The 26769-nt window shown below is 34.5% G+C and overlaps 1 protein-coding gene across 2 annotated transcripts in view; it reads right to left on the bottom strand.

The window, feature by feature from the left end:
- Positions 1 to 24138, bottom strand: part of PIG-G (phosphatidylinositol glycan anchor biosynthesis class G) — a 62592-nt gene extending 38454 nt beyond the window's left edge. The window contains exons 1-3 of one of the 2 annotated variants that reach the window (XM_089086121.1): positions 24005 to 24138; positions 9225 to 9447; positions 4643 to 4852 (exon numbers count right to left, since the gene is read on the bottom strand). In XM_089086121.1, coding sequence (XP_088942247.1) covers positions 4643 to 4852; positions 9225 to 9447; positions 24005 to 24138 — 567 coding nt within the window. Of the gene's footprint in view, positions 1 to 4642; positions 4853 to 9224; positions 9448 to 23937 lie in introns of both variants that reach the window. The other variant, XM_089086125.1, reaches the window with a different exon arrangement.
- Positions 24139 to 26769: the final 2631 nt, after the last annotated feature.

Below are 26769 nucleotides of genomic sequence, written 5' to 3'. Positions count from 1 at the left end.
TCAGAAGTTCTAGTGGCTTTTTTAAGAGTCAAAAGTGATCAAAGGGCAACTAACCCCCCCCCCCAAGTCCTCTTTTCTTCAAATGCATCTGATAGAAACTGTGATATACCAATTTGTTTCAAATAGTATAAAGAACATATAACAATGCCTCCAGGGTTGACACAAACCCCAGAGCCCTGGGGCAAGGGTTACAAGTTATGCCCCGGGGGCACATAAGGTTTTTCTGGAATGGGCGTTGGTACAAACTACGAATGGGGCTCATTTGATTGAAAATCAGAACTTCTAGTGACCTTATTAGGAGTAAAAGTGATTAGAGGGCAACCAGCCGCCCCCCACGCTCATCATTTCCCAAAACATATCCAATCAAAATTTTGAGACAGCTATTTTGTTCAGCATTGTTGAAAGGTCCAGGAATTATACCTCTGGGGATGTCAACCCCAACCCAAGCAGCCCTCAGGGCAAGGGCTGTAAGTTAGGCAATCCGTTCATTTTTTACATATAGTATGTAAAAATGTTCATTTTTTACGTTCATTTTTCTATTGAGAAAAATGGGCATGTTTAACCTTTACTTCCCAAAAAGACAAAGGGCATTCAGATAAGGCTTTTAAAGAACGTTAATGCGAATTTCGAACAAAATCAGAATACATTAGGCTATGTGCATAAAGGTTGTCGTAAGGGCGTAATTTAGAAATGACTGAGTATATTAATTTGGGACTTTCAGGAAATAATAAGAAAGATGATCAATTGAACAAAAAGCAATATTTGCACGCTTCACTACTACAACTACCACTACTACTACTACTGCTACCACTACCATTACTACCACTAAAATTACTACTTCTGTTGCGAGTACCAAGGCTGAGGATTTTGAAATGAACGTCTGAAGAAACGTTGAAGGGAAAGTTGAACTAAATCAAAACATACTACGTGCATACAGATTGCTATATCAAAATGTTGATCGGAAGTGTTTGGTGAAATGATGGGCGTGGGAAGGGGGGCATTCACCCTCCGATCGCTTTTGACTATTAATAAGGGAACCAGCCCTCTCAATTCCCAACTGAATGAGCCCTTTTTGAAGTTTCTACAACAAAACTTTCAATAAAAACCTTATATGCCCCCAGAGCATAACTTCTAACCTTTGCCCTGGGGGCTGTGGAGGTTTATCATCCTCAAAGACATAATTTCCGGACATTTTAACTACTTTGAACAAAATGGCTATCTCAAAATTTTAATTGGATGTGTTGAGGGACATGGTGGGCGTGACAGGGGGGTTAGTTGCCCTCCAATCACTTTTCGACTATTAAAAAGAGCTCTAGCCCTTTTCATTTCCAATCGAATGAGCGATTTTTGAAGTTTCTATGACAACGCTTTCTATACAAACCTTATATGCCCCCAGAGCACAACTTACAACCCCTGCCCTGAGGGCTGGGAGGGGGGAGGGTTGTCACCCTCAAAGACCTAATTTCCAGAACTTTTAACTATGTTGAACAGAATGGATATCTAAATATTTTTATTTGATGGTTTCCGAGGAATGGTGGGTGTAGGAGAGGGGGGTTACTTGCTTTTCAAAAAGTTTCGATTGCCTAAAAGGGCACTAGCCCTTTCAGTTTCCAATTAAACGAGCCCATTTTGAAGGCTTTACGAAAATGCCTTCTGTAAAAACCTTATATACCTCCAGTGTACAACTTACAACTATCGCCCTGAGGGGTGTGGGGGGTTTGTCATCCTTTAAGACCTAATTTCTAGAACTTTCAACTACGTTGATCAAAATGGCTAGCTCAAAATTTTGATTGGAATTGTTTGGGGAAATGGTGGGCTTGAGAGGGGGGTTAGTTGCTCTCCAATAACTTTCGACTATTGAAAAAGGCAATAGCCCTTTCAATTTCCAATCGAATGAGCACTTTTTGAAGTCTCTACAACAAAGCTTTCTATAAAAACCTTATATAACCCCAGGGCATAACTTACAACCCTTGCCCTGAGGGCTGTGGGGGGGTTTGTCATCCTAAAAGAACTAATTTTCAGAACTTTCAACTACATTGAACAAAATGGCTATCTCAAAATTTTGATTGGATGTGTTTGGGGAAATGGTGGGCGTGAGAGGGGGGTTAGTTGCCCTCCAATCACTTTCGACTATTGAAAAAGGCACTAACGCTTTCAATTCCCAACCGAATGAGCCATTTTTGAAGTTTCTACAACGCTTTCTATAAAAACCTTATATGTCCCCAGATCATAGCTTGAACCCTTGCCCTGAGGGTTGTGGGGGGGGGGGTTGTCATCCTCAAAGACCTAATTTCCAGAACTTTCAACTATGTTGAACAGAATGGTAATCTCAAAATTTTGATTAGATGTGTTTGGGGAAATGGTGGGGGTGAGAGGGGGGATAGTTTCCCTCCAATCACTTTCGACTATTAAAGAGTGCACTGGCCCTTTCAATTTCCAATTGAATCCCCTTGCCTGGAGAGCTGCGATGGGGTTGTTATCCTCAAAGACCTAATTTCCAGAACTTTCAACAACGTTGACTAGCCCTTTTAATTTAAAATTACGTTGAACAAAATGGCTATCTCAAAATTTTGATTGCGTGTGTTTGGGGTGATGGTGGGCGTAAGAGGGGGTTAGTTGCCCTCCATTCACTTTCGACTATCAAAAAGGGCACTAGCCCTTTCAATTTCCAATCAAATGAGCCCTTTTTTAAGTTTCTACGATAACGCTTTCTACAAAAACCTTATATGCCCCCAGGGTATAACTTACAACCCTTGCCCTGAGGGCTGTGGGGGGAGTGTCATCCTCAAAGACATAATTTCCGAACCTTTCCACAACGTTGAACAAAATGGATATATCAAAATTTTGATTGGATATGTTTTGGGAAATAGTGGGTCTGAGAAAGGGGTTAGTTGCCCTCCAATCGCTTTCGACTATTAAAAAGGGCACTAGCCCTTTCAATTTCCAATCGAATGAGCCCTTTTTTGAAGCTTCTACGACAACACTTTCTATTAAAAAATCCTTATATACCCCCAGGGCATAACTTACAACCCTTGCCCTGAGGGCTGTGGGTGCGGTGTCATTCTCAAAGACAATTTCCGGACCTTTCAACTACGTTGAACAAAATGGTCATCTCAAAATTTTGATTGGAAGTGTTTGGGGCAATGGTGGGTGTGAGAGGGGTGTTAATTGCCTTCCAATCCCTTTCGGCTATTAAAAAGGGCACCTGCCCTTCTAATTTCCAATCGAATGAGCCCTTTTAGGAGTTTCGAAGATACGAAGTGCCCTGGTCTAAAATAAAAAAAAAAATAATAATAATACATTGTACCAACATCGTTCTTTACTTAGGCAGCGCTGCCTATGAAACGTTCTGTACTAGTTCTTTAATAGAAAGGTTTTTTAATAGTTCTTTACTATTGCGCTGCCTATGAAAGGGTTGGCTACCTAATGACTGGCGGTTTTTCAAGGGACTCTACATGAATTACTTATGGTTTAGCAGCTGCACCAAATGGCTGAGTTAGATTTTAAAAGCAAATTTTGCCTCGGTACAAATAAAACATTTAAAAAAACACAATTAATATTAACAATAAAAGCCAAAAGATACTTGTTTTCAGTAGTGCTTTTTTAGAACATTAAATGTGAAATACAGAGATTTGCAGCGCACGCTAGCTTTGAACTTTTGTTGGGACAAAAATCTTAGGATGATATCTCGATGGAGACAAGGTGGGTTGTTAGATAATTATACTGTTTATATGAAAAAAGAATAAAAGATTGATTTTGTTTCAATAGATGACGGAAGTGTAGTAACACCTGTGATATACAAGCTATTTGTTTTCGTAATCCGTTGTATATTTTGGTCACATTCTTTGAAATTAAGGACCTGAAATTTACGAATTCGAAAAGTAATACTTTATCATCAGCACTCCAACATCTTCAAAAACCATAGTTTTATACATATAGGGTGTCCAAAAAGTCTTTTCCTGAATGTGATTGCAACTGAGATTGATTTCATAGTTCTAGGTCAGTAACTATAACCTCCAGAAAACCGGAAATACTTAAGATCAGGAAGAAGATCAGTCACGTGATCCAATCACCCAAGAAAGTGCAGATTCACCACTACTTAGAATGACTACTGAAATTCAGATACTTTTTCCCTGAACAGTCCGAAAGCTCCATAGTTAGTATCTATTAGTGGTTCTGCACTCTGGAATAATATTAGCAGAGTTCTTATTACATGTGACCGGGTCTTGCAAACAATCACTCCACAAGGTTCAATGAATATTTTCCTGGTGTGCCATCTTTCTTGGGAACTGCAACTGCTGTATTATACATCAACAATACTGAAAGCCAAGCAAGAAAAATATAGCATGTTTTCAAACATTTTGACACCAACTGTATCCCTCAGCTTTTGGAAAAAATGAACTTTCTTACGAACCGTAAAAATTCATGGTTTTGAAGACATCGCTACACTACTACGCTACATTACATTAATGTAACGCTACATCGCTACGCTACATTAATGAAACCTGTAGCAAAAAAAGCTCGATGAATTTTCGAGCAATTTATCAACTGTTTTCCATATCTAGCGTACATAGTAAGTTTCCTAACTAGGGAAGGGTTAATCCACACCATGTATGCTTTAAATTGTTCATCAAATATTTACCTCAGTATAGTCTGAAGCAAAGAAAGAGGTTGTCCCTTCGTAACGCAGAAATGCACCAGGAAACATTTTGACCCAAGTGTCATCCCCATAGAATAGAATTGCCTTTTTGTGTTGAATGGCAATATCAATAAGATTATCCTCAAAGTACTCCTCACTTTGTAGATTGTTTAAAATATCCACGAAATTCGGTACTGTCCCACTAACCATTGCCTGAAAGAAATTAACAGCTTTAAAAGTTTAAGAATAATTCCTGTTGCTCAATGTAATGTTTCGATCATGTTTGATTGATATGTAATTTCTAAATCCATGTATTTTATTTTCTGGTGAAAACTATGTTCCCCTACAATTTATATGTATATTAGACATCAATTTATAATGCAGTACATACAGGATGTATTTTCACGGGCTCTGAGAACTTTTTCTTTTAAAAACTTCTCTCGGATGCTCTATGAAGACTAAAATAAAGATTATATCAATCAAACCAAACATAAATCCTTTGAACAAGTTTCCAGTTTTATGCTAAAGAATCATTGTGAAATATACTGATTAAAAAAAACTGTGTTTTAAATCCCAATAGCTCATTAAACTCTATTCAAGATTATGAAAAAATTAACTGAGTAGGGCATTTACTTACTCGTATCCTTTTTTTTACTTTTTTTCTTTGATTTGTCAGAAATTTTAAAAATGCTTACTTTGGTCTATAGCGAATTTTTGGTGTTGCTGCATGCTTCAGATTTTTTAGAATTGTTCCAGAACGATAGCAAACTTAAACTAGTCATGGCATAATTAATAGGAGGGGGTGGATTGGTATCGAAAAAATTGAATACTTTCTTAGAATTGGAATCAGCATAAAAATGGGAACAATGTTCAGATTCTAAAAACTATTCCAGTAACAAGCTTTTAATTTTTAGGTTTCATTTTATTATCCAAATATACTCAAAGTTTCCACATTTGGCAAATTTCTGATTGCAAATAACCAAACTTTCTTACAATGTTAATACTTAGATAGTTCAATCTTTTTAAATGAGGTTAACTTGTTCTAAGCTATCATAGTCTTTGGAAAACCCGCTAAAAAAAAAAAAAAATTGGAAACTCAAACTGAATTATTATTTTTAAACCTGTATTTTTAAAAGTAATACGTAAAACATGGTTTAAAAAGTTCAGATTTTAGAATTAACCAAAAAGTAGTAATAATCAAACTTTACAAATCTTTTTTATTCTTTAGAAACAGACACTAAAATTAATTTTTAGAAAACCAGGTAGATAAAGCCAGGCATCTATGCAACGTAAATAATCACATCTTGGATAATTGATACTTAACTAAACTCATTCTAAAGGCTAAAGAGAAAGAATAGGAAAAATATTTGCATACCTTCCTTACTACAGCCTTTAATACCTTCTTTAATGGTGTACATTTTCCGTTAAATACTTTCAATAGAGTAAACCATTTTGATTTAATAATGCTTCGCAAATAATTCAGCAGTGACTTCTTGTATGATGTGTTCATAGGCATTAAAATTCTCGAAGGGTAAATTTCTTTGCCCTGTACAAATAATAAAATAACTAAATTTTTCATGAACGGAATTTGAACTGAAACTTCTCAAGAAGACCGAAATTATGGAATATTAACCCTTTCATACTTGGTAAATAAAATTACATTTTCAGAGATTCCTTTAACTATGCCTAAGACACTTCATCTAAAACCTGTGTCTACCAACATACCCAATGCAGTCGCAGCATTTGCCAATGACACATTAAAGCTAATTTCAGTCACAGTACAAAGTGGTTGCACTTGTATCGAGAATGCAGTTGCATCTTAGATGTGATTATTTACATTATATACAGAAATTTGCTGAACTCGTCGAAATTAAGTTTGAAAATATAGGAACAATTGCATGAGTCTGGACATCGTGCAAGAGAGTGGGGTCAAAAGAGCTCCCCTTCCCTTACATGTGCCTGAACACAAACATATCAACATAAGTGAGATACAAAAAAATAGCTTAGTCCCCAAATGAGCTTTCATCTTTAGATGACCTTAGTTTTCATTCCTTTTATAGAAAAAAAATCGTTAAAATCATTGCCTCGATCTCAAAAGTCCTTTAAGTTTCACTTGAAACGGTTGTTGTTGCAATGGAGCTTCGACGTTCTGGCACTAGAGCCAATGCCCTATGTATTAAGCCCCATCGATTATGGCTGGATTTTTAGTGAGTATGAGGGAGAAATAACACAAATTACAAATACACCCTCCTCTTGGCCTATATCTATCTCACGAATGTCAATCCATTGCTCTTGTAAGATTGGATATTTAAATAACTATACTTGGTCAGGAATAAGGATATGTGACCTTCTTTGTGGTTGTACAAAGTCCTGCAATAATTAATCCTCTGCTGATGAATGATCTTTCTTATTTTGTAAATTTACATGGAGGTAGTTGGTTTATAATGCGTTTACCTATTTATCAATGCTTCCCTTGTTTACACTAACAATCAAAATTATTTATTAAAACTGAATCACTTCTTAGAAATTTCTACTAGTAGGATAGAGCTCAGGTCATACTTTAAGTCCTAAAATTGTTGTAGTTACTTTTGTTTATTTGACCCTCATGCTTGTATGCTACTGATGTTAAAGGACATTTCCTCTTACTCGTCTATTTGTTACTAAGGCTTGATTCTAAAGTTTGTTTTAATGATCAGATATAAGTGCAATCTACAGCTGTACTATTATCACTGTGCTAAAACTGCACACTAAAAATATTTTCCCCAGAATACACTCCCTGTAGATTCCACCCCACCCCATACTCAGCCTGCACCTTTTTCCTTCATATGCTGTTTTACCACAAGATATGGAAAAAAAACTGTGGTAAAGCTTTCTAATTTAGTTAATTATTAATTGAGTGAAAATATATTAAGACACAAAAACAAAGTTTCAAAATACCACTTTTTAAGATAAAGATACAAATCGTGGAAAGTGTTGCCTAGAAGGGAACTTGCTCAATCGCCAACCTCTCGGCTATATGCGTCAATACCGGAAGGACGTGGTTAATTTTTAAAATATATACGCCGATTTTTTAGACTGAAGTCAGACCTTTTGACTTGCAGGGTGAACCTCTGCCCATTTATTTTCTCATTAGAAATACCTTGGGATTTTGTCGGATCATTGTAAGTGTCTGTATGTTATTATATATCATTGTAGCTTTTGAGACTTGTGGTCTATTTGGGGCAGCCAGTCCCAGTAGCCTATCTATATCTGTAATTACTCTGTGTAAATTGAATAAAAGTATCGGGTTTTAGACAACATCTCTACGATCTACCTTTAGCCCTCGAACATACCCAGTCGGTACGCCTCATTAGTTCGGTCATAGCCTAAGGCACGCTACCAAAGTTTAATTACCTTAGGGCCAGAGTTTATCTCCCCTATAAAGGGAGAATAAAGGCATCTACGATTAAAACACCTAAATACCACAAATAATACTTCACAACAAAACCTAAACTCCCAACATCCCTACAAAGATAACCAGACCATCTGGGCTTGTTTTCAATGCTTCGTTTGTTTACTTTAATATGTGAATTTGGCCCATCAGTACTTACGGTAGTTCATTTTTAAAAACGAACCTAAGGTTACCAACTAAAAGGTTACCAACTATTCCAATTTCGTAAATTACTCCTTAGGGGACTTACGCCCTTCCACTTATGTATGCTGTAGGAATACAACAACTGTATTGGCATCTACACATTTGTTTTCAAAAGTCAGGCAGACTTGATGTTGACCGAGCCACCAAAAACATAAATACGGGAGGAGTGAAATTGTTCTACGAGTCAACAAGAATCTACGACTTCAGATGCGAGCTTTTTTTGGACAGTCTGGTACAAATTTCTTTTTTTTTCTGAAAAAACTGTGCCCTGAAGACTCTCAGGAAAGAGTTCTACCGGTGGTTAAGCTTTTTTCCATCCAAACTTTAATATTGAATTTTGTCTTTACTGCCAAATTTGACCCTGAAGTATCCCCTTGGGTGATTAGCCTAGTTCCTACCAGATTCGTATTCAACACTATTGATTCGATAGAAAACCACTCCTCTCTAAACGGTTGGTTTTGATACATTGAATTGTCACAATTGTCATGAGGGTTATGTGGGAGGATCTTTCGATGGAGGAATTTTTCATGGGGGAAGAGAATTTCCATGAAGGGGATACTGGATTTTCCAGCATTATTTAAAAAACAATCAGAAATTAAATACAAAAACAAGTTTTTATCAACCGAAAGTAGAGATCAACATTAAAAACAATTTTTAGCGTGGCTCCCAGACTAAGAGTAATTCAACTTAGAATGACCAAATTTTAAAATTCATTAGAGAGGTTGTCACACTCTCATCTGTTTCAACTATGCAGATAAAATGTATTGATGATATAGAACACTCAAGTTGGCTAAGAGTTGGAACAGCATTCAGGAATCATATTGCATTAGAGAATATGATGTGAGATCAGACTTTGTATAATCATTGGGAAATATTATGGCACTGTCCCATCACTGTTCAACTGTATTAATACAATATTTTAATGTTCCAATTGGAAACAAATTCCCTTACCTTTATTCGTGGCATTGTGACAGTGGGAGAATCAGCAATACCTTCGAAAATACATGCTTTTCTGTTAATAAATAAAGATCTTAAAAATGGCCAATCCTTTTTCACGTGTATGTCATTGGTTTCAAGGACAAAATCTCTTTGAAGTGCATCCACAACTACAAGGACTAGTTTCTGATGGTTTTTACTTCCATTCTCTTCCACTATATTGTTACCATTAATATGTCTAAAAAAACTATAAACAATCATTACATACAATATTAAGCACATAATAAACAGGCAAGATCAACATCTCATAAGGCAAGGAATCAATGCATGATCCGATTTTATAAGAGGCTTTAAATTTCTTTGATCATTTTAAAAGTATCTTTAAAAGACCCAAAACTAAGTTCTGTGGGTAGGCATGATCCTTATTGTCTCATACAAAGATCAAACACATAACAAAGATCAACCATTTTTTTTAGTTTGCATATTTAAGAGCTATTCCATTATGCCCAAAAGCTTCTTCTCTGTTTTTTTTTCAGTTTTTAGTGATTTTTTTTTTTTGCAAATTGCTTCCTGGTTCTCTTGTTTTTACCGTTCCTTCTTAGAAAAACTGCTACTGCTATTTCACTGGATCTGTGTCTTCAATAGCTTTATCTAACGGTTCAGTTGCTTCATTTATCAGGTTGTTTACAAGACCTTCTTTCCTGAGCTCACCCAAGGTCAAACAGCTAGAAAGTATGGTGGCCTAAATTTAGGCATGTTTTGATTAATTTGCTAGCTATTCCAATTTTAGTGTACTACCCAATCTACCTCTTAACGCTATTTCCAAATATACTAACAGTATATTTGGAAATAATTCCACGAATTCCATTCTCAACCCTTAAGATGGTGACTTGTTGTTTTTTCTTTTTTGGCTAGTAGAACTATGATAAGAACACGCAGCAATGACAACCTTTTCATTGTGCCCCTGAGAATAGTGGCCTTATTAATACTTATCCACAAACAGGGGTCTGCTACTACCAATATTGTCCCCAACCAGCCACTGGCTGCCCCGACCACTGTCTGGACATCAGGGTGGGTGTCTTGCTGAATATGCTGCCAAAATAGGATGGATTGAAACTATATGGCATAGCATAAAGTGGCAGAGGGGTTTCATGATTCTACGTGGAGATTCAGGGAAAGGGTTGAGAGGATAGAACTTGGTTGTATCTGTGACCAAGACCACCAGACAGTAGAGGGGTCCAAGCCTCTTCTATCCAAACTGGAGGCTGTGCTGTCATTTGGCTTGTATCCACTGATGCAATTAATAAAAAATAGCTGGCAAACTCCAGGGAAGAATGAGGTGGCGTACAGGAGGCTCTACCAGTACCCAATGTTGACTCCTAAAAAATATGTCATGACTTTCAGCTATAGATTTGGTGCTATAGACTAGATGTCTAATAGTAATAATTTATGGAAAATGAAATATTACAAATTGATGAATGATGTTGAAATCACAGACCTTCCATCCCAAGAAAGCATGAGTGAAGACTCTGATGTACATTTAACAGTGATGCATCTGAGTCAATATTTGTGGAGAATATAACCTTGCATACGATTTGCAAACCATTGCGTAAGAAAGGTGCAGATCCATCTAGTGCAACTGAAGGTATGACTTAACCTCTCAATGAGGGCAGCGAAGTCGTATCTCTATAAAAAATATTGTTTAACGTTTGTTTAACGTCAGCATATGAGTCACAAAGGCTAGAATTCTGGCACATCAATTTGCATCATTGCTCAGTAATCTTATATAACTTTAAAGGGCTGCATGTAGAAATGCAGACATTTATGCAATAGTGCAGAACCACCCTTGGACTGTTGCAAAATGATTCGTGTGGAGGTCAAAGGAGTCAAATGAAGAAGTTCAAAGGAGCCAAAGTTTGTACACATGGAGAAGTAAGCACATTTCCAAGAACGTTTATGTGTTTTTCTAGGGAGAGTGTATCAGTTGTGATTAAAATTAAGCTTTTATTTAAATGTGTGGTTGTTAGCTTGGTATATACTTCACAATAAAAGAGCACCACCAGTAAAAGTAACAGACCTGGAGGAATTCGGTAGAATTTAAAAAAAATCCCCATGATTTTACCGAGTGATATCAAGGCAATCCATGCATTATACAGAAGTTATAAATGAAAGGGTACATGAGCTCCTGGAGTACCTGGCTGAAGAGAAACTTACCTAGTGGAACAAAGCTTGAAGCACACTTTTATCACAAAAAGAAGAAAAAGGTGTTAGATTTAACAGTCATTTCTTCTCAGGATGAAGATTGGTAGGCAAGTGGTTTTTGAGTATTCTTCCATCATTCTCAGAACATCAAAACATAACACTTAAAATGGATAGCTCAGCAGCAAAAGAGGCTAGAGAGCAACGTGAAGAAGATAAAATTAGCTAATTTACAATCAAGTGACAAAAAAATCCAGATAATCTACTCTTTGATCCAGGTGAAACTCAGGAGGACCTGGACAGGGAGGGAAAAAGACTTGCATAAGACACAAAAAATGTTTTTAATCAGTACCCCCACCCCCACCCCTGATATCAATGGAGTAAAGGAAGACAAAAAATTCTATGAACTAGAATCATTTTTGGACTCCTTGTACTAGAATCATTTGCACCAAAAGAGCAATATGGTTTACTAGCAGTTCACTATCATGCAGAATGTGAAGAGCATTCACTTTATCAATGCTAGAACAGTTCTTACATTTTGGGTGCAGATTTGCTTGCTCTACAGTATTAACCAAAACAAAAAAATGTTGGAGAGGCAGCTAGAGAGAAAAAATCAAGCTCATCTTCATATTCAGACTTGAAGGGCAGCATCTGGCAGATAATGCAGCAGAAAAATACAAATTCCACTCAGAATCAGAAATATGTTGAGCATATAGGTGGGCACTGAGAGGATCTATCAAGACACTTCTTCAGAGGTATTTATGGGACTGAAAAGCTTGCTGTGAATTATTAAGGTATTTATCCCTGCCCCTTTTAAACAGTACTGAAACTTGCTGACCTTCAACAAACTTTGAGTTGGAAAAAATATAAATCTTGTAAGTCAAACTAAAGCATAAACAATATCCAAGGAAAGTGTTTTGACCTTAAGGTTTGTATCTTTATCAAATCCTGATTTACAAGGTTTGAAATACACAGAAAAAACTGAACTTTAAATTTAAAATAAAATCCTAATATGCCATTAAATATTATTCCAATCTTTAAAGCAGTGATTTTAAAGCCAAGAGTTAAACAAAAGCACATTCAAACTGATACAAGGGATTTTGCCCTTGTCAAAGTCAAAACCAATAGATCTATTTTCTATGTAATCTTTCTAGAAAAAAAAGAGTAATGAGAATCAGAAACTTAAAAATTCCTTACCAGATATTTTTTTTAATGCAGAAATGGGCTTTTTGGTGTCTTGGAAAGCAGTTTAATTAGGGAAACTAAACTATTTGGAATGGCTCCAGGGCCTAAATTATGCATTGAAAAGGCCTTTAATGACCTTGGATGAGCTTTGCAGTACCAAAATAAAACTTTCAGAAATATATCTAAGGCATAGATAAGGTTTAAGGAAAACACTTTCAGCTTTAAAAATTTGTAAAGGCACATCTTAGATTTGGTAGAAATTCCTAATTTGGCTCAAAATCTCATTCAAAATCACTAGAATTATAGTTTGAAAGCCTAGAGTTGAAGAAAATCCAACCCAAACCACAAAAAAAATATGTACTAATTACCATACAATAAAGCATTTTCAGACTAGCATGACTCCTTTTTCATGCAAGCAGTAGGTAAATATCCAGGGATCTTTGTGTCTGGGCTCCCTCCTTAAGTCAATTAATTTTTGGTTTTTTTTTTTTTGCAAATTAAATTTGTTTCTTATGTTTAGATAATTTTGCCAGCTAAAGATGAGCATATCATCCAATGAGCCTTTTAACACACTTTCCAAGTATGTTAATAGCTACCCTTGAATTTTTGTCCCCCCCTCCCTCCCCCCCCCAAAAAAAAACATTAAAGGAGCCATATCCCTAGCCTAAGCATGGAACTTAGCTGATTATATTGTGTGTTTTTTTCCAAATTTGTTTTAATTTGACATCATAAGCGAATTGCTGATAAGAAATAACTTTAAAAAAAAAATACCAATCAATAAATTTCTGTATATGGATTAGGAATAAATATGGTCTCATTATGAGGGAGCTGGGTTATATTTGTGAGAATAATGATTAGTTTATCTGGAAAGAATGTTGAAAGGTGTATCAAGTTCAATATTCATCTTAAAAGTGGTGAGACTATCTAAACACCAACAGATATGTCTTTTTGTGTGTGGTTCTGTTTTTAGCATGGACTTTGAAAGATTCTTGGAAGAATTATAAGATCAGTATTTTTTTTTTATTATTATTCTGCCAGCAAAGTCCCACCTTGTGTTCATAACAAATTTATTTGTGGTATCCATGGGCGCCAGCAGGGTGGACAGGGCAAGGGGCATGACCCTCCTGGAAATTTGGGAATATAAATTAATTTTAAGGAAACCAAAAGAAAAAAAAATACAGAATATAGAAAAACCATGGAAAAAATGTGTGTTATCCCCACTGCTAACTGCCTGCCAATAGATTTTGACCCTATAACTAAAGTGTAAGAGCCTTACTACTGATAACATTCAATCAAAGAATCAGCTTTTTATGGTGATCCTGAATATGTATTTGTTTATTATTAATTAGTGCAGTTATTAGTACACAAGAAAGTTTGTATAATTAAATAAAACACAAGGAAAACAACTTAATAAGGGCAAATTTCGATAAAATGTGCCATCAACTTTTGCTTACATTGCTAGAGTACCCATGAGCTGATATATGAAGCCACTATAATCAGAAATGTTTCCCTTGAACGGAATGATGGGATTGTTTGTATTTTCCCCCTGAACTGATACGTTTTTTGTGTTTTATTATCATTTATTTATTTTTACAGGAGTGATTGTATTTATCTAGTGGTTGCTTTGAAAAGGATTTAATTTTTTACAGTTATGAAGCATAAAGGTGTCAAATATATTGGTTTTTGGTATTCAAACTTAAATTAAAAATATCGAATTAAAAATTTGTATTTGATTTTCCTAATTTTAGTTTTAATGTTTAACTTTGAACAAACTACTTTGATAATACATTACTTCTTATAAACAATTGAGGCTAAAAGCATTAAATATTTTGGTGTTTGATAACCAAGTTCAGAACAGTTCATATTGTTAAAAAACATCCATCCAACAATTTGGCATTGCCAAACAGAACTGAATGCTGGAAGTTTATATCTCAGTTCTTGTAAGTAAGATGTTGTTTTTTGTATTTTTTTAATTAATTACTTTTTCCATTTTTATATACTTTTACTTTAATTGACATACTCTTTTCATTACCGTTAGAAAAATGTTTGTCTAAGCTTCATTAGATAAACAAAGTTTTTTCAACTGGAAGTAAGGGGCAACATAAAAACTTAAAACGAACAGAAACTATTACGTATATGAGGGGGGTTTACCCCTCCACAATACCTCGCTCTTCACGCTACAATTTTACAGCACTTTAAAAAAGTTACTTATTGTTCAAATTAAACGACCCTTGGGTTTGAGGAGTTGTTTTTAAAGAATTGGAACAAAATTTAAACTATAGCGTAAGGAGCAAGATGCCGAGGAGGGGGCAACCCTCCTTATATACGTAATAATTTCTGTTTGTTTTAAGTTTTAATATTATTCCTTACTTTCAGTTGAAAAAAATATGTTTTTTTTAATTGAATTTCTGATTGTTTTATTCATAACGCCAGGATACCTGGATCTCCTCCCCCCCCCCACGTAAAAATCCCTCTCCCCACAGAAATATCCTCTGGGCAATTCAATTCTGGTGAAAATTTACCCCAAATAATTACCTTTAACATCTCCACTCTTAAAATTGAATTGGTAAAGAAAAAGAAGTATGTAAAGAAATTTTTTATAGGAATTCAGACAAATTCACCAAGTATAAAATTTCCCCTGAAAAGTTCAACCCCCTGGAAACTTCCCTCTCCATGAAAAATTCTCCTATGTAAAATCCTCCCAGCAGAAAATTCCTCCCCTCCCCACCCAAAAAATGTATGCATATTCCCAATAACAAATAAAGCAATGGGTAAATTTTATAACTTGAAAACCTTTCCCCGGTGGCTGAAGGGGGTCATTTTATTTCTAAAGACATAGATATTGGGCCTTTGTGGTTAAATATAAATTTCCAGTTGATATTGGAAATAAATCTACTATGGGTCTGCAAAATTTGAGCATTTTCCATTTAAATTGTCAAGGCCTTTCTAGTTCATTTAATTATTTAACAGAACTATGTAAGTTTTATGAGTTGGATGTGCTTGCATTGAATGGAACGTGGTTTCGCAATTATACAATGAGTCTACTTGAAATTGATAGTTATGACTGTGTGACGTAGAATAGGGAATCATGATTACATGGTGGATTGGCTTTATATTGCAGGAAGAATATTACAATGAAAATATGAAATGATCTATGTGTGAATAAAGAGATGGTTTTGAATCAATAGTGGCTGAACTTTGTAAGTCAGGAAAATTTTTCTTTGTGGTGGTTGTTTATCTACCTCCATCTGGAAATGTGCAAGAATTTAGTGATTTGCTGGAGCGGCAAATGGATAAGTTGTCAGGTCCAAATCGCCCATGCTTTGTTTGTGGAGACTTTAATCTTGATCTATTTTCAGTAAATGTAAACCCGAGAGTTCAAGATTTTTTAAATATTATGTTGGGTTACGGTTTAAGACTGACAGTTAATATATGTAGTTGATTGACTTTGCGCTCAGAATCACTTTTGAATAATATATTTGTTAAAGTGAAGTATGATTTTGCTGATGTTATTTTGAATGATGTTTCTGATCATTTTGGTGTTCTTGTTGTTATTAGAGAGTTTGGTGTCCCTACAGCTATGAATATACCAACACAAATTTCTGCATTGAAAATGGATGCCGAGGCTCTTAACATATTCAGAAGAAAATTAAAGAACACTCAATTTGACTTTTTAGAAAGTAGTGATTGGCAAGTGAATGAAAAGTTTTCATTGTGGTATTCAGAAATAACTAAATTACTAAAAGAAAGTTGTACAGTTATTAAAAAGCCGGCATTTTATGTTACCAATAGAAAATCTTGGTTCCTAGAGGACTAATGAAGACCATATCAAATCGAAGACTGCTATATAAATATGCTGTAGTGTCTCCTGAGGCGAAAGAGAGATATAAGAAATATAATTGTGAACTCAATAACCTATTACAAATAGCAAGAATTAATTACTATAGAAACGAGTTTAAAAAAAGTGCAGGTAATCCCAGGCAAACGTGGAGAGTAATTCAGTCTGTTCTGAGCCCTTCCAAAAGTTCAATTTTACCTGACAATTTCAATACTGATGCTTCGAATGTTCATAATATGTGTGACCATTTTTCTATTGTTGGTAAACAGATAGCAAACTCCACAACAACATTTTCTGAGGATGGAACATACCACAAATTTTTACCCAAGGAAAGTGATGTATCTGCATATCTGAAACCAGTGGCTGCAAGTGAATTACATACCACATTGTGGAACATGAGAAATAATGCTTCAGGTGCTGACTTCCTTTCATTGCGTGTACTTAAGTATGTTTTCTCAGAAATATGCGATGTTTGTGTTCTATTTAGTATGTGCCTAAAATTTTGTGTTTTTCCCGATTTTATCAAAATTGCTGGTGTTTTTCCATAAGACATATTGGCCCTCGGGTGTGGGAACCATTACCTCAGGCAATTTCAATAACTGATGAGCTAAATGAATTTCGCAGTAAACTAAAAGGGCAGTGTTTGTCTACAGATGAGTTTTGATCCTTGCTGAGCAAATTTACTCTCAAGCAATTGTGATACTTTTTTGGGGGAGGGCGACGAGGATGTGGAATAGAAGAATGATTTTTAATTTTGTGTCTTCAGTATCCAATTAGGTTGTGAAATTTTTAGAAATTAATTTATTTCGTTTATTTTTATTTATTTTATTATTATTTATTTTTTTGTCTTTTTTTTGGGGGGGGGCTAAGGATAGCTGGTAGTAATTGTGTATGTAGGGTTTTGTAAAGGGTGATGTCTGCCCATACAAGTTTAATAAACTTTGGGTTTTGTTGTTAATGTGTTTTATTTTATTTTTAATAAAACCCTTTTTTCTCTTTCAACTATGCAGAAGAAAAAATCTACAGTATCTTAAAATTTTGATCAGACAATTTTGGAAAAATGTGGTGTGGGAGGGAGCCTAGTTACCCTCCAATTATTTTGGTCACTTAAAGGGCACTAGAATCTTTTATTTCCATTAGAATGAACCCTCTCTCAACAGTCTAGACCCACTGGGTTGATATAATCAACCCTGGAGGAAAAACAAACAAATAAGCATGCATCCATGATCTTTCTTCTGGCAAAAATTAAAAAATTCCACATTTTTGCAGATATGAGCTTGAAAACTCTACAGAATGCTGAATGCAGAAAAATAGTTCTTCAATATGCTGAATCTGATCGTGTGATTTTCATTAAAATTCTATGAATTTGAGGGGGTCTTTCCACCTTTTTTACAAAACGAGACAAATTTTCCCAGGCTTGTAGCTTTTGTTGGGTCAAACTAAACTCAATGAAACCTACATATTTAGAATCAGCATAATAAGCCAATTCTTTTTATGTATCAATTGGTAGTCTATCAAAATTCAGTCTTTTAGGGTTTTGGCTACTATTGAGCTGGGTCACTCCATACTTACAGTTCATTACCATGAACTGTTTGATTACTCATCAACATCAAAACAGAGATCATTGAAATATTGATCGTTTTGTCTGCGTTACCAAAAGTAGCCTACTGTATTCATAAGACTTTACAGTTTCATGAAATGTAGGCTAATTAAACAAAAAGAAAATGGTTTTCAACTAAAGTAAGGAGCAAGTTTAAAACTTAAAGCAAATACAAATTACTTTGTATATAAGGGGGACTGCTCCCTTCTCAATATTTTGCTCATTAAACAGAAGTATTTTTAGTGCTTTGAAAAATATTATTTTTCCAATTGCAAATTTTCTTTAAAATTTGGAAAAAAAGCCAAACTTCACAGTAAAGAGTAAGGAGCTAAGGAAGACACAGCCTGCTTAATATAAAGAATAATAGGAGAATAATAGAATATAAATATACATTGAAAAGCTGAAAGCTCACAGTTGAAAAGCTCTTTTTTTATTTAATTTATTATTATTTTCCAAATCATACCCAGGCCTAACCATGGGCGCCCATATGGGGGGGCAGGGGGGCTCTTGCCCCCCCCCTGGCTGAATGATGATGCCTTATTTTTATATTTTTGTTCTGAGATATCTATTATATAGCATTAAAAGTAGCAATTAGTCGAAGTTTGCCCCCCCCTGGAATTCAGCTTATGGGCGCCCATGGGCCTAACCAAGATACAATTTGAGGTACCTGTCCCTTAAATCCCTTGTTAATTGCTTTTATAATGTGTAAATCAATACTTGTATATGTATTAGTACCATCCTATGTTTAAATTTTCAATTTCAATTTTGGATAAAATTTGAATATACTTAAAAAATTGGCAATGAAATGTAATTCTGGTAAGAAGTCCTTGTTAATATTACTACAGAATAATTTCAGATGGAAGAAAAGAAGTATTATTGTTTGTGTGGATGGAAGTTCTGTCAGAATTTTGATCTTCTACATAAATGAAGCCATCATAACCTCTAAGATAGGATTTTCTTATCAATAAATAGATTGCATACATTCGTTTAGATTCATTGAAGTACTTCACAGAAATAGAAAAATAAAATAACACCATTTAAAATTGCTGAAAACTAAGTTTTTTGCAGTATTTACCACCCCAAAAAAATTTTCTGGCGGGGCTGATGATGACCTGCCTTGCCTTTTCCACCTCTGTGCTGGTATATATGGGTATGTAACATTTTTGCTGCATAGCAAAACAATTTTATTAATTCCTACCCCCCCCTACCTCTTTCAACATTTATCTGAAGCCTTGTGAAGAGTAAGCAGTTTACCCATTAAAATGTACTTTTTTAGAAATCTACCCTACCCCCACCTAAACAATGACTTACCCCCCTCATTATCGCTGATCTGCAATTACAGATTGCCAAACGTAGCCTAATTTCATTACAAATAAAGCGAATCAACTTGGTTGAATCCTGTACTGCCAATGTGTGGCATTGCTTCTTTTACAACCGGAAAGCCTACAATATAGTTATTCATACTTTTAAATCAATTAGCTTCTCAGAATTTTAAATTGATTGCAAATTCATCCTCTTTGGGGTAAAGTTGTAGTTTTATGCTCAAAATAGCATGAAAACAAGACTTTCCCCTGGTCAAATGTGTATGGTCACTTAAAAAAGAGCTTTAGATTTAGGTTTGAATGAGCTCCCTCCCAATTATCTTAGACCTTTGGTTTGATACAATTATCCCTGGGAAAACATAAAACAAATAAAGATGAATCAACAATGTTTCTTCTGAAAAAAAAATGCAAAATTCCACATTTTGAAGATTGGAGCTTGAAACCTCAATGGAAGGGGTCTCTGATATGATATAACTAATAAAAAGCTTTTCAATAAGATTGCTTGCTTTTTTTGAGGGGGGTCTCTTTTTTCAAAAATCAGGCCAAATTTCTTGGATTTTTGGTTTTGGGTGGGTAACAATAAACTGAAAGAATTTTAAATATTTAGGATTAGCATCAAAACCCAATACTGCTGGTAAACAGAGGGATTTTGGAGGCAAATTAAAGTATTTTCTTGGAGTTTGATAGTTGGTGCCACTGTGGAAGGGGTTCCCTATACCGGAAGGGCACCCTGCAAAGCGGCTAGGCAGATGTTGTATTAATGTTGGTTAATTGGTTGTAGAATGCCCCCAAATGAAATCTGTAAAGTATTAACTGCTCAAATTTATAGTTTAATTTTTATGACAATGTAAAGTTAAAAAAATTTGTAGGTTTTTTTTTTTTTTTTTTTTTTTTTAGTGTAGGTGGTACATAAATGTAGTTGTCAGTTTCGGAAATAATAAAGTTAGTACCACTGAGAGGAGAGGAGGTGGGTTAAAAAAAAAACAAAAAAAAAAAAAAAAAAAAACTACTGCTGGTGTAGCAATTGTCATGAGAATTCCATTGTTAGTTTAGGTGAATATTGGTCCAAGTCACTTTTTACTTCCAGTTTTTTTTTATCACAAACTATTAGTAAGATTTTATTGTGATGAAATTTTTTTAAACTTGTTGATATTATTTAGTTTATTAGGAAAATAAAAAGAAAGAGGGCAATTTTGGCGACTGGATAGTAAGTTTAAATTTTGTTTTTCTTTTGCTATTCTATTTTTTTTTTTTTATTTTTTTTTTAATGTTTGAATATATAAGAGATTTAGTTCAATGGGGAGAATTGTCTTGTTATGAAAGAGGTACATTTTACATGACTGTTATAAAATCAAAAACATGGTATCTATGCAGCCAGGGTGATTTTTGAGTATCTCTATTCCTTGTGTAAACTATCCAAAGGTGTAGGAAATTGTATAAAGACAAGTCTACATCAGTTAAATTAAATGCATAATAATTAAATATATTATTGATTAAACAAATTGATCCTTTTCCCAGGATTCATTGTAGTTTAAAATTTACTGTATTTTCTGCTTAATGAAACTAAGAATGAAACATTGCTGACTATGTTGTCATTATTTTTTAATTGGTTTTATTTGCTGATAAGAAATAGCTTTGATTAGTATATCTGAAAAAAAATGTTATAATGTGTATCAAGTTCTATATTCATCTTAAAAGCGGTGAGATTACCCAAATATCTTCAGATTAGCTTTTTTCTGATTTTTTTTTTTTTTTGTGTTTGGTTAAGTTTCTAGCATGGGCTTTGAAAGATTTTAATCTGTGTAACTTCAAGTCAGTTATTTTTAGCCTGGGCTTTGTAGGCCTGTATGACCACCTATATAGCTTAATCTTATGTGTATATTTCACCTCTATTTGCTTGCTTTTCTTATAGGCTACCTGTATTGAAGTTAATTTCCTTTTAATTTGCTGTTGCTCATAGCAGACAAATTGAAGAATGATTTTCTAGCTATTTACAAAACAAGCCTAATTCTATTCAAATATTGTAAATTAGTATAATACCTGATAGTATGATGGCTACAATTTATTAGCTCTATATTTGTCTGCAAAAAGGTATTCAAGATGTTAAGAATTTGCAAGCCATATGCTATTTCTAAATTTTGAATAGCCTAGACTAGTACAAAATGTAAGGGGAGATGAGCTGCTTAAACAATTACTGTTCTTATTTAGAGCTGTTTAGGAAGTTTTATCTGAGCTGACTGATAGAAACTTAATCCCTTAGTTCTATTTCTCTATAGTATTTAGGATATATTGCCAAGAAAGTTACTGTTTGACCTTTGGTAAACATTTTGTACAGTGTTCTATCCTTGTTAAAATAAACTTCCATTGGTTAACCACTTATAAAGGAAACATTTTAATAAAATAAAATAGAATCATTAGATTCCTTATTTTATGCTCATTCTAAATATCATGTTCACTTGTCTTAGAATTTGCCTCCCCCTCCCTGGTGGTCCTAGATATAGACCAATGGTATAGGCTACACAAAACTAAACAAAAACACTAAACAATGAAATTCTTATTTTTTAAAATGCAGCTTGTTTCTACTAACCATAATATCATGTTTTCTTCTCTTACTATTGACACTTTAAATAACATCTTTATCAAACAATTTAATGGCAATCACTTTATAGAGTGGTTTTCATGTTAAGAATGTAAGCAATCCATTTCAACAAAGATAACATGAAGCAGCACATGATTATACATTCTATGAAGAAATAGCCTAGGCTAGGGTATAGGCTATTATTTAGTATGGTACTTATCTGTGAGAGCACTGACACTCAAGAATTTAAGTTAGTTTAATCCTAACGAAATATGCCTAAGAATGATGAAAATATAATACTTTAGAAACAAATTTGGGCTATATATTTGCACATTAGGGGGGGGCAATGTATAGCAGGTCTGTATACAAAATGTGTTAGGTATAGTTATTCTGCATATTATGAAGTAAAAACTGTTTTCTAATTTTCCAAATAACTAATTGTAAAACTGTCCAAATACTTTACCCCTACTCCCTTAATGTGCAAATATATAGCCCAAATTATATATTTCCTATCTATTCTGTCACTTGTCTCACACTAAGCTAAAAGAAACTAACAAAAGAAACCGGTTCTACATTGCATCAATGAATGAAAAACTTGATTGTCAGTGCTATAACAGATAAGTACCTTTAGACCTTTAGTATTATTTATAAATTTAGATAGAATAGTCCAGAAAGCTACTGTTTGACCTTTGGTAAACATTTTCTATTGTGTTCTATCCTTGTTGCAATAAACTTATAGTGGTTGACCACTCCTAAAGACAGCATTTTAGTAGAATAAAAATAGTATCATTAGATTCCTTATTTTATGCTTATTCTAAATGTTTGCTTCTTGTATAATGCACCTCAACATAACCTCACCCCTGGTGGTTTCAGGTACAGCCCTAAGATATATACAAAACCAAAAGATAACACTAAACAATGAAATTTTAAGGTAAATTTTTCACAAATCATATTATTGACTTACAAATAAAGTAAACATAACACTCAATGCCTTTTTTATGCTCTTTCCAAGCATAATAATCATTTTTGTTGGAAATGAATTTTACCCCCACCCATATATATACCAATTCAGGGTATATATTTGCACATTAGGGGGGTGGGGGTAAATTTTATTTCTGATTAAATGGGAGGTATATTTAAACTTTACCCCCACCCCACCCCCCAATGTGCAAATATGTACCCTAAAATGGTATATATAGGGGTGGGGGTAAAATTCATTTCCAACAAAAATTATTATTATATTTTGAAAGAGCATAAAAAAGGGCATAGTGGTATTTTTACTTTATTTGTAAGTCAATAATATGATTTGCAAGAAATTTACCAATTCTTATTTTAGAAAATGCAGCTTGGTTCTATTAATCATAATAGGCTATCACGTTTCCTTATGCTGCCATCTACATTTTAAATGATATTTTCATCAAATAATTCAATGGTTATCACTTAGCAGAGTGGTTTTCATAGGTCAAGAATGTAAGCAACCTACTTTAACAAAGAACATAGCCTAGCGATGAAGCATCCTAACATGATGAAAGACAATGAGGAAATAGCCAGGGCTATTAGGCTATTTAGGGTACTTAACCTTAATTTTCACTTTGGAATGAAGTGAAATTCAAGGCTGAATCTGGTTTAGAGCTAAGTCTTTGACAATTAGGCATGGACATAGGGTGGGGGCAGCTGCCCCCCCCCCTAGACCTTCAAATTTACATTAGATATGGCTGAAAAAGCAGATGGTTGGAAAAGCAGTTGATAAAAGAGCCTCCATCACACTATTGACTGCCCCCATCCCCCTAGACAATATGCTGCCTATGCCCATGCCATTAGGGGATGAGTTGCATTAGGCTAAGCCTACCTGCTTAGCCTTAATTTCACTTTGGAATGAAGTAAAACTCAACGCTGAATATAGCTTAGAACTATATCTTTCACCATTATGGGATGACTTGTTTTTGCTCAAAAAATAACCATAATATTTGAAAAGGTGACAAAAAAGGAATCAAGTGGCAGCCTACTACTTTTATTTCGTCATTTTTGCTCTGGAAGTCGTCACCCACTAGGTGACCAGCTTAACCTTGTCACCTTTTATCACTGTAAGCTTGTAAAGACAGAAGATTTGGCAGAAACCCAATCAGAAAAAATACACAAAGGGTTATGAGCATAAAAGGAAACCAAAGGTGGAAGCCATGCATATCAAATTTCAAATAGTTTGCCATTCAAAATTAAGCCTTGTTTTGAGTTTCAGCATGTTCAAACCCGGGTTCGTTGTGTGTAGTGCAACAAGAGTTTTTACCACAGACCTAACATATGTAATATGAAAATCTAACTGAAATAATTTTATGGTACCAATCAATTTGGTGCTTGTGTTTGTCTATCATCAGTTTCTGAGGCTACTAGAACACATTAAGATCTTTAATGGGATAAACTGATTATTTAATATGTAACAATACTAATTCCTAAAAACTCAGCAAACCAAGATTTTATCCACTGTATTTTTGTCAGTGTTGTAAATATAAAAAGTATCTGTAAGATAATTCGTTTTCAGTAAAGTGCGAATGATGAAACAGGCTTTAGACTTTTACTGTTAATGAGAGGAGGAAAGTAGCACAGAATTTATTTGTTTCAAATCTGACTTGAATATTCAATTTGATTTTTACTCGTTTTAAGATTTATTAATCATTTATATTTGCACCTGTTATCTTCATGTTTGCTATGATTTGTTAATTTTAACTCCTGTTTGTTTTGGGCTTTATTTATTCTTTAAAAGTAATTTCTGGTCGTACTGAGCTTGAATACAATCTATTTCCTCTGGCATTAAGTTTAATATAGCTTTTTACTTTTCTTTGAAAAACTTCTTTTTTGGAAAGTTCTTTTTAACTAATTTTTTTTATGGTCAACTTTTTGTTAGTGGTCATCGTTTTATGGTCAACTTTTTGTTATTTCTCCAGTTATCACGTATCCGGCTTGTGATTTAAAATATCACTTTCTAACTTATAAGTTGTAATTAGTTACTCGTTTTAAGATTTATTTACCATTTATATTTGCACCTGTTTTCTCTATGTTTGCTATGATCGTTGATTCTAACTCCTGTCCGTTTTAGATTTAATTCATTCTTTAAAAGTAATTTATGTGTGTGTTTTTATTTATTTCAACATCCCCCTCAACATTCCTGAAAGTTTCAACCGAATATCATTAGCCGTTCCTGGGATATTGCAGACCATCCGTTCTGAAGATCCGGATGTACATAGTATCTTTTAATTGAGCTTAATATTCCCCTTAACAATTTTTAAAAGTTTCAACTTAATACCGTTAACTGTTCATGAGACATTTCACACACCGTTTTAACAAGCTAAATGTACATGATATCTTTTGATTTAGTTCAAAATCCCTTGAAAGGTTCCACCGAGCTTTGTCTCAAAAGTGAGGAAGAAAAGAGCCCCCTAGCCTTCCCCTTGAGGCGAAGGCTAATTCGCTTATGATACTCCAATTCGCTTATGATACTAAGCCATTTTAAATTTTACTTCACAAGTTTCTTCCATCCGCAGTCCCACACCCAGTACCACCGTCGATTGACTCTTATTATTTTAGGCCGAGCTAGAACGAAGCCTATAAGTGTATACAACAATCATCTGTGTCCGTGCAAAGGTGACTGATTAAGTAAAAACGGGTCCCGCTTGTTCACCATACGAAAAATACCCCCTCAACAACTTCCTTATGATTTATAGTTCCTTATGACAATTTCGTTAATTTGCTTGTGATTCTAAGCTATTTCAAATTTTACCTCACAAATATCTTCCCTCCGCATTCCCACACCTAATCCCACCGTTGATTGGCTTTTATTAATTTTAGGCCGAACTAGAACGAAGCCTTTTAGTGTGTATAGCAATCATCTGTGTTCGTGCAAAGTTGACTGACTGAGTAAGACGGGGTCCCGCTTGTTCCCCATACGGAAAATTCCCCCTCGACAATTTTTTTCAAAAACATTATCTCCAAAGGTAAAATTGAGCAGTCGAAGGGGAAGAACAAAGAGAAATAAAAAGGACAAAGAAAAGTAAATAATTGTACATAAGATATTATGAAGGAGGTTTTTTGTGATATTATGTAGGCGGGGGGGGGAGAAACTATCCACGGAGGTGCTTCCCGTGAGGGAAGGGAGTTTTTCACGAAGGGGGAGCCTGATTTTACCGATATTATTTGAAAAACAGTCAGAAACTAAAGGAAAAACCAGTTTTTCAAGTGAAATTAAGAAGCAACATGAAAATTTAAAAAGAACAAAAAATATTCGGTATATGAAGGGGTTGCCCTCCTCCTCGATACCTTGCTCCTTACGCTAAAGCTTGACTGTTTGTCCCAATTTCTTAAGAGCGACTCCTGAAACACAAAGGCCGTTTAGTTAAAATAAAAAGTTTTTTTAAAAGGGCTAAGAAACTTTAGCATCAAGAACAAGGTATTGAAAAGGGGAGCAAGCTCTTCATATACGGAATAAGTTCTGTTCGTTTTTAATTTTAATGTTGCTCCTTACTATCAGTTGAAAAATTAGTTTTTTTTCATTTAATCCCTCGAAAGATGGAAACATATAATTTTTAATGCCAAGACTAAAACAAAAATTCTGTAATGAAATACGCTGGAGACTAGAGCCTAGGGTTGAATCGATCGAAGGAATGACAATCTGTGGCTCAAATGACGCGAAATAGATCTTAGAAGTGAATAATCTCAATAGATGTATAAAACAAAATCAGATCTGGGAAGGTCGTAATATTTTAATTGCTATTATCCATTTCAAATAAATTATCAACCTATGGTGAAAGAAATCAAAAGGACTGCTGCAAGTAACGGAACATACTCTT

This window comes from Artemia sp. Qi Xiang Cuo, chromosome 1 (genome assembly GCF_049724085.1).
Source record: "Artemia sp. Qi Xiang Cuo chromosome 1, ASM4972408v1, whole genome shotgun sequence".
Classification (NCBI taxonomy): Eukaryota; Metazoa; Arthropoda; class Branchiopoda; order Anostraca; family Artemiidae; genus Artemia; species Artemia sp. Qi Xiang Cuo.
The sequence above is the reverse complement of the archived record's forward strand: the minus strand, read 5'-3'. Positions and strand labels throughout refer to the sequence as shown.